This window comes from Impatiens glandulifera, chromosome 7 (assembly GCF_907164915.1).
Source record: "Impatiens glandulifera chromosome 7, dImpGla2.1, whole genome shotgun sequence".
NCBI lineage: Eukaryota > Viridiplantae > Streptophyta > Magnoliopsida > Ericales > Balsaminaceae > Impatiens > Impatiens glandulifera.
Window position 1 is genome coordinate 15,374,627 of NC_061868.1, and position 8,790 is coordinate 15,383,416.

The 8,790-nt window shown below is 34.3% G+C and overlaps 1 protein-coding gene across 1 annotated transcript; it reads left to right on the top strand.

Moving 5' to 3' along the window:
- Window positions 1–349: 349 nt before the first annotated feature.
- Window positions 350–8,204, top strand: LOC124909564. The gene is made up of 5 exons (XM_047450234.1): window positions 350–560; window positions 7,601–7,656; window positions 7,755–7,823; window positions 7,878–7,936; window positions 8,035–8,204. The coding sequence occupies exons 1-5, from the start codon at window positions 350–352 to the stop codon at window positions 8,168–8,170; spliced, it is 531 nt and encodes a 176-aa protein (XP_047306190.1). The 3' UTR covers window positions 8,171–8,204.
- Window positions 8,205–8,790: the final 586 nt, after the last annotated feature.

Here is an 8,790-nt window from a genome sequence, read left to right on the forward strand (position 1 = left end):
TGACCACAATGTTGCTATTTTGCAGGATGAGAAGATCGATGTTGTGGATGATGATGAGAAGATGAATGCTGTGGAGGATGATGAGAAGATGGATGTTGTGGATGATCTGAAATTGAAGGTGAAGGGTCTTAAAGTGAAGGTGAAGGATGAGGAGAGTGTGGATGTGAAAGTGAAGGATGTGAAAGTGCAATAAGAAATTGAGAGTAAGAAGGTTGAAGATGACAATGATGATTTCAAGTTATACAATACTCCTCTTAAAGGAAACTTTGGGAGGAGAGTGAGGAAGCCGAAAAAAGATGAATCGTACACCAACCCTTCTTTGTCAAAACTGCCAAAGACAAATGATCCAATGAAAGTCAATCCCCTTCAAAAATTTGAAGATGAGCTGCTGGATAAAGTAAAAGAGTGGTTGGATGATCCAAAAACCAATGATGTGAAAAAGGATGTAGCGACTTGCGAAGTAGGGAATGATATGTTTGTTAGAGTTCTAACAAGGTTGACATGGCTTGAAGACACTGTAAGTCGTGCAATTCATTATTCATTATTAATGTCTTCGCGAGGTACTAAGTACCCAGCGATTCGCTAAGGACCTAGCGATTTGCTAAGTACCTAGCGATTCGCTAAGTACCTAGCGATTCGCTAAGTACGGTTCAAATGTTGTTTGATATATACTGAATGTATTCCCATTGTGCAAGAAATCGATGCATTTTGCTACCTATTGCGAAAAAGGATTGCAGAATATCCCAAGACATATAAAAATTTTAAAATCACAATAGGGGATTGCGTATTGACAGATAGAATAAGGCGAGAGCACAAGAAATTTAGTAAAGATCATGCAAAATATCCAGTCGAAGAATTCAAAGACTATTACATGGGTGCACCGCATAGAAATATGCCTGAATGGTCAACAATTGACGATATATACGTGCCCGTGAACATAAACCAGAAGCATTGGATTTTGTGTGTAGCACGTCTTCAAAAGAATCGCATTGACGTGTATGACTGCGATGCTTATCTTTATAAGAACCTGGATCTTTATTTGAAACCATTGTGTGGGATGATTCCACATTTATTTGTACATACAACAACTGACGGTGAGATGAAAAGATATCCTGACTTCAACTTCAAAGATCCCATCCCCATGACATATAAACGGTTTCCACACCCGAAAGTCAAAACCGCAGCAGCTAAGGTAGGGGAAGTCCCAAGAGCAACCGAGAGTGGGGACTGTGGTGTATTCACGATGATGTATATGGAATACTTGACTTCTAACCAAGGCGTGCAGAATGTGACCTCAAATAACATGAAGTTTTTTAGGCAGAAGATGGCGGTCCGATTATTCCATCAAATTAGCGAACCTTAGTGATAAATTATTTGATTTGATGTATTGCTAACCAATGAAAATATTTGAAGTTGAATTGTAAAATGTATATTCATATATTGAAATTTGCACTTCAGACTTGAAGTTAACCTTTGAAGTTGTAAAAATAAGTGTTTGTTAACTGTAATTGGTAAAATGTTAAAATATTTAAAGTTGAATTGTAAACCAAATTGAAGTTGTTATTTGGTGAGTATTGGGTCATATTTGTGCATTTCGTTAAGTGGTCAATTTATTGGTTTTGAAGTACCTAGCGATTCGCTAAGTGCCTCGCGATTCGCTAAGTGCCCCGCGATTCGCTAAGTACCTCGCGATTCGCTAAGTACCTCGCAATTCTCTAAGTACCGCGCGATTCGCTAAGTGCTTCTGAAACCACATATACTACATATACTACAACTTATCCCAAACCACCTGAATGAACAACACATACTTTCAACTTATATCTGACCAGTAGCACCATAATTCAATTCAATTAACAACATAAATTACAACCATAATAATCTTTCAAGCTAATGGTTCATACTGTTGAGATGATGACTCATGCGGCTTAGATAATGACTCATGTTGCTTAGATAATGACTCATGTTGCTTAGATGATGATGCTCTTACAGTTGATGGTGCAGGCATCATTGTTTTGCATGTTGCCATATTATGTCATAGTCCAGCACATGAGTTGCATCGTCTCGGGACCTTACGGACCTCACCTTGGGATGACCTATGCTTTGTTTGTGGTCGGCCTTTCTTAACCTTGACATTTGGTTTAAGACACGAGCGTTGCTTGATATGTCTGGGAACATTCCAATTTTCTTCATCACTAGGAGAATAACATGTCTCCGCATATTCATTTATCCAACATTCAGTTGTGTAATACTTGTGTGCATGGAAAATATAACGATTGATCAATTAGTTAAACAAATTGAACATGTGAGCTAAATAATACCTTGAACAGATGTCATAAGAAACCAAATTCCGACTACGAGTAACAACCATTGCAGGCGTACAAGGAAGACCCAAAACATCAAATACTCTACAAGTGCAGTTCATGTCTTTCAAATTGACTTTGAAATAGGACTGATTGTCATGCACATAAAACTCAAATCGGTTAAGCGATTGGACTGTATAAAATCTGGCCTTCTCGAATCCCTCACGTAACACCTTCTCATAATTTGGAGATAAAACTTCTTCGTGATTGGATGCTCTTTCTCTTCTATCGTTAAACCAATGTTGTATTGTGAATCTTAAATACTCAGCCATTTCTGAAATGGGATACTTTCTGGTTTCCCTTCTCTGACTATTGAAACTCTCAACATAATTTCTTGTGAGTTGATTGTATCGCTTACCGGGAAAAAATGCTCTACTCCATCTTTGGAACCAATTTCTTCCAAATAGGCAACAATCCTATGATCTTTAACCTTGATCTTTTCAAAAAACCGATTAAATTCGTGGATAGTGTACGCTCTAGAAGCCGAATCAAACTCCGCATGACACTTATCACTTTTGAATTTGGCCACAATAGTCATCTTTATGTGATATGTGCACGCACCGTGTTCTGCTTCTGGAAAAACAGCACACAAGGCATTGACGATGCTTGGGTGTCTGTCGGATACAAAGACGAGATCATCAACTAATCCAATTGCGTCTCTCAGTTTTTGCATAAAATAAGTCCAGGAGTTATTATTCTCTAAATCAACAACGCCGTATGCGACAGGATATAGTTGCTAATTCGCATCCAATGCAATAGCCACCAATAATTTACCACCCACATTGTGCTTAAGAAAACTAGCATCAACACATAATACATGAAGGCAAAAGGCTTTGAAACCCCTAATTGAGAGGCCTAGGGACATGAACATATACTTGAAGTGGTCGAGCTCGTCTGTCTAGATGTCAGTTTATGGTACCAGAATTATACTTCTCCAACATGTAAAGGTATGATGGCAGTATTCCATAGGAATCCTCTACCGTTCTTCGCATCGCTATTAAAGCATTTTCCCTTGCTCTCCATGTCTTATTATAAGTAAAAAATATCCCATAAGTTGACTGCATGTCTTAAATTATTTTCTTAGGCAAGTGGTTATGGTAATGGTCAATGTATTTGCTCTTCACGCACTGCCCAATAACTCATGCTGGTGTTTGCATTTTTTTTCTTTGGCCTCGACAAAACTGAGCATGAGTGTTGTTGCTCGAATTTCCGGATCTCAAACATCTCAGAAAACATACCTTTCACAGCACGCAAGCTCCACTTGCATGTCTCATCCAAACATTTCCCTTCCCAAAGATGTTTTCTTGACTTCTCCACTTTGAATTCAAAATGATTGGTCATCGCATATTTATATAGAGTAAGTTGAAGTTCTTTTTTATTTTCAAACAACGAACCGACTTCCAATACAGGGGTCTGGAGGTGATGTGTCTATCGGGTCTATCGATGGTGTACCCATTGATGATCTTTTTGCACTAGATGGTGTACCCATTGATGATCTTATTGCACTGGATGATGTACCCATTGATGATCTTCTTGTAGTAGTTGGTGTACCCATTGATGATCTTCTTGCACTTGTTGGTATAGGTATTGATGCCTTTTCATCAGTATTAACATGCAAGTCCTGAGTAAGTGGGATGTGAGGCAAAGAGTTTTCTCCGGCTTCATTTTGACTTTCAACAAAGAATTCCGAGGGTACAACGGGTGGTACAATTTTTTGAGTAAGTTGTGGTGGTAGTATACTTTCTTGTGTTGTGTATGTAAGTAGTGGTATTTTTTCTTTAGTAAATGCTGATTTCTCTACTACAGAGACACACAATGGTGACACGGTTCGACCCAAAATCAAGCGTGATAAATATGTGTTCAAATTCCCATCATAATCAATAAAAACAGGTTTTGGATTTCTGATATTCGGAATATCATACTTGACTTGCAGCACTAAATCGTATGTAGATTTCTGCACATTAAGTCTAGCGTAGAGTATATCAACTAATTCAGCATAACGAGTACTTTGTGGTAAATCAAATGTATTGATTGAAGATGCATTAAAATACAGTATTCCATCAGAATCAAGTTTCCACTCTCCATTATAGAAAACGAAAACTTCATCTGCAATAAAAAACATGATTTGATTTAGAAACGGATAATTAATACTTCGCGAATCGCTAGGCTCTTAGCAAAACGGGAAGGCCTTCGCGAATCGCTAGGCACTTAGCGAAACGGGAAGGGCTTCGCGAATCGCTAGGCACTTAGCAAAACGGTAAGGCCTTAGCGAAACGGGAAGTAAACCCTGAACAACAATGATTCGAAGAAACCAAACATCAATAAACTTGAAGTATCATAAAGATAAAATAAACATACCAAGTGGAATAGTGCTCATGCTCGTCGTGGAGCTCATCGTGGATTTCGACCCGTCGTCGACGAGATCGCCGCTAGAGTTTAGAAAGAAGGAGGAGAAGAGCGGGAAGAGAGAGAAGGAGAAGAAAAGAAATGAAAAAAAATAAGGGAGGTTATATTAAATAGTAAGGGTAATCTGGACATTTCACACATTTCCACTTCTTGAAACGCTAAGTCCCTTCGCGTTTCACGAAAAGAGCAATTTCATCAAAAAAAAATAAAATAAAAGACCACCACGAACGCAATTAAAATTATATTTTTCCACCACCTCAAATAAGTCCATCTTTGAGGTCATTTACTCAAATTTCCCTTCATGAGAATGATGCTATCCTTTTATGTGCAAACTTTAATATGTTTATTGAGTAATAAATATCCTTATAATTTTGGTTAAACATTTTATGTGATGCAATTTATAATGCAGCCTAAAATTAGTACATGCCAATTTCAATCTATTTTACAAATTAAAATATGGTGTTTGAAGATACGAGGATTAGACTAATTGCGATTCGATTTTGGTAGTAAAAGTTTATATACTAATTAACCATTTAATATACTAATTAACCGTTTTTTGGTAATAAAGGTCTAAAACTAATTTTTTAGACCTAATAGTCGCTATCTAATTTTCTCTCAAAATTAGAAAAAATAAACGCTATGTCCATATACCCATTAAAAACAATTTTTTACTGTAAACATTTTGAATCATAAACCCTATTTTAGATGAATTATGATTTGACAATATAAAGGATTAAAATAAATATAAAATATTTATAAAAAATTTGATCATTTTTATAAATATTTTACTTTTATTTAATCCGTTTATATTGTCAAATCACAATCTATCTAAAATATTTTATCTTGAAAAGAACTAATGCATTGAACCTAAGGAAAATTACCAAATAATCTAAAGGAGGTTTTAAAAATTTATATATTTAAAAATTAAATTATGATCATAAATAAATCAATCCAGTGTTTATAGTCATTTATGGACAAAATAAATATAGAAAAAACGTTTAAAATCAAGTCAAACAGGACCTAAAGGAAACAAATATTTTTTTAAAAAAAAATATATTATTTCTAATTATTTTAGATTTTTATAAAACTATTCAAAGCATTAAAATGCAAATAATTAAAGAAACAAAACTGAAAAAATAAAAGGAAGCAAACTAAGATTAAAGCTTAATGAGCCGGTTCATGGGTTTTGGTAAATCATACCAAAGCTCGTATTACATCGAATCAAACCCTGTCTTATACCCATTACAAATGTTCCTAACGAATGTGTTATCATGTTTCTTGGGTCGCCATCATTGAGTAGAAACTCAAGAATGTGTATCTCTATCTTAAACAATGATTAAATCTAAAATTATTATTATTTACAGTTTTTTAAAATTAATTTTCAAAAGTCACAATTTAAAGTGCAAGTACGAGAATAGAATAATATTGAAACAAAAACTATAAAAAAAGTTCGAATTATTTACAATATAAATGAAATAATAATATTTTTGATTTGTAATCATTACACAACCAACCAATCAACTTGATTCATTAGATTTATTTGTACAGGGGTTCAATTATATAAATATTTTTGTTATATTTTCTTCACTCCATCTACTTAACTTTTTTTATTAGTCATTGAAAAATGAATCTTTTAAAACTGATTAAATTGATGTAATAATTTAGAAGAAAAATAAAGATGCTAATGAATCATGTAATGAACAGAAGGAAAAAAGTTAAGAAATGTATCGTACCAATTCAATATCTGCAGCTAGAGAAGATTTGGTATAATTTATTTATTTATAAGAAATAAAATTTCTAAAGCCAATGTCTTAAACCAATTATATAAGAAACCAAGATAAGATAATTTAGAATATTAAAGAGTCTGTTTTCAACCTCATTTTTCTCACAATTAAATCTTGAAAATAAAATGAAAAATATGATTATAAATTTGATGTCTTAGCTATCATTTGATAAGTTTTCATAAATAAAAAAAATTAGTTTTGGTATTTTAAAATAATAAAGACAAAACTTAATTGCAAAACTGAACTATGGGAATGTATAATTCTGCATTCTAAGAATTATAAGAGAGTAACCCAATTTGTTGCTGTGTGAATAATATATTTAAAAAAGTCTTAATATGTAGTTGTTCTGATCACAGCTCAATTTTTATTGGGAGGATTCGATTTGAACAAGTCTCTTTTCAAATTTTAGAAGAAGTGGTTAATTTATGATGTTTTTTTTTTTAAAACGACAGATTCTGCAATGCATTTAGAGTGTGATTAATCCCTTTGGGTTAAGGATATAGCCCGCAAATAGGGTTGTGCAAAAAAAACAGAAAACCGATAACCTAACCGAACGGATAGCTTACCGGTTTTATTTTATTGGTTTATTAGTAGCCGGTTCAGTTTTCGATTGAATTATTCACTAGTAAAAAAAGGCCTTTTAGCAAGTAAACATAGCGATTGGTTAAAGGTCATCGCTATTATCAATGTAGTGACAATTGAGTTTAAATCCAATCGCTACTACATTGTTAATAGCGATTGATCTAAAAATCAATCGGTACTACCTTGACGGTACTACCTTGACATAAACCTAACAAAAAAAATAGGCGCCATGTTTTACCATCTTATTGAAATATTTTATCGCCTTTTTTAAGTTTTAGTAGTGATTGGATAAGTGACCAATCGTTATACCCTTAACATAGTAGTGATTAATGTGGGAACTAATCGCTATTGCCTCGTTAAAATACCTTCTCCCTTCCTTCAATCTCCTCGATTCTCTCTTCCACCAATTTTCGTCCAATCCCGATTAAAAAGCCATTATCTTCTCTTTTCCAAATGGAGTCGGTGAAGTGCTTCATAAAACTCCTCACAACAGGCTTCTTCAAGTCGTCTTAGTTCATCCTCAGGTATTATTATTAATTCTACCAGAAATTCATAATGCATATATGCAACTTCGATTTGTTACTTTTTAGATATCTTTCGTGCTTGTTGTTGTTCTTGGCAGATACCTGGTAATACTGGATGCATAGTCAGAACCTGTGCTGCATCAGCTGTTGGACTTCATCTAGTTGGGGTAAGAAGATATGCAAGAATTGATGAAGTTAATTTCTATGCTTCTAATTTATAGCCATTAGGGTTTCAAGTGGATGACACAAAGCTAAAACGTGCTGGATTAGATTACTGGCCATATCCTTTGAAATTTCTTCAACGTATCTTAAAAAAATACACTAAAGAAGAAGAAGAAAGAAAGTTCTCCTTTAACAGATGGAATGTATCTAAATTAGCTATGTAGTTGTTAAGGTACACAATTCGTGGGCAGACTTCAGAAATTTCTTCATTCACCAGGTTCTTCTTGGTTCCCCAACCTTGGTAGTAGATTTGAAGATCGAAATAAATATGTTGTTAATTGTGTTTGTGTAGAAAGGAGATAAGTTTAATATGTATTTTGATCAATTCCCTAGTTAAATCCTATCACATCGTCTTACAACACCGTTCTCCCAATCTTCGATGGCGTTGAGCTCGCAAAGCACAAGGCTCAAGAAATTGCTAATCGCCTCTACAACAACGTCGACCAGAATCGTCCTAGGGTTGAGAATGGCGTCGGCTTAGATTCAATGGATGGTAAGGGTTTATGCTGCTTTCTTGTTTAAATTTTGTATCTGTTACACCTTTTTTTATTGTGTTTTTTCTTTAAGATAATTTCCAATGTCTTGTGCAATTGATTAAGTTGTTTGATCAATTAAACTTATGTTCTGTAATGATCATTTTCAGTATTTTAATGTTCTTGTTCAAGGTCTGACCAACTGTAATGATCTTGGGCTGCTCAAGATCATCACACAATAAAACCATGTTAACATGCTTTCGTCAGCTCGTTCATGGTTTGAGTTGTTCTCATTTATTCTGCATCTGACTTATGAATCTTATTCAAATGAAGTAGAAATTTATATATTATATTGGGTCTTCTTCTGTTATTCTTATGAAAATGCTTATTGTTTTCCTACAATCTAGCACAGGAGGCATCTAACTGAAAAATTTAGAAC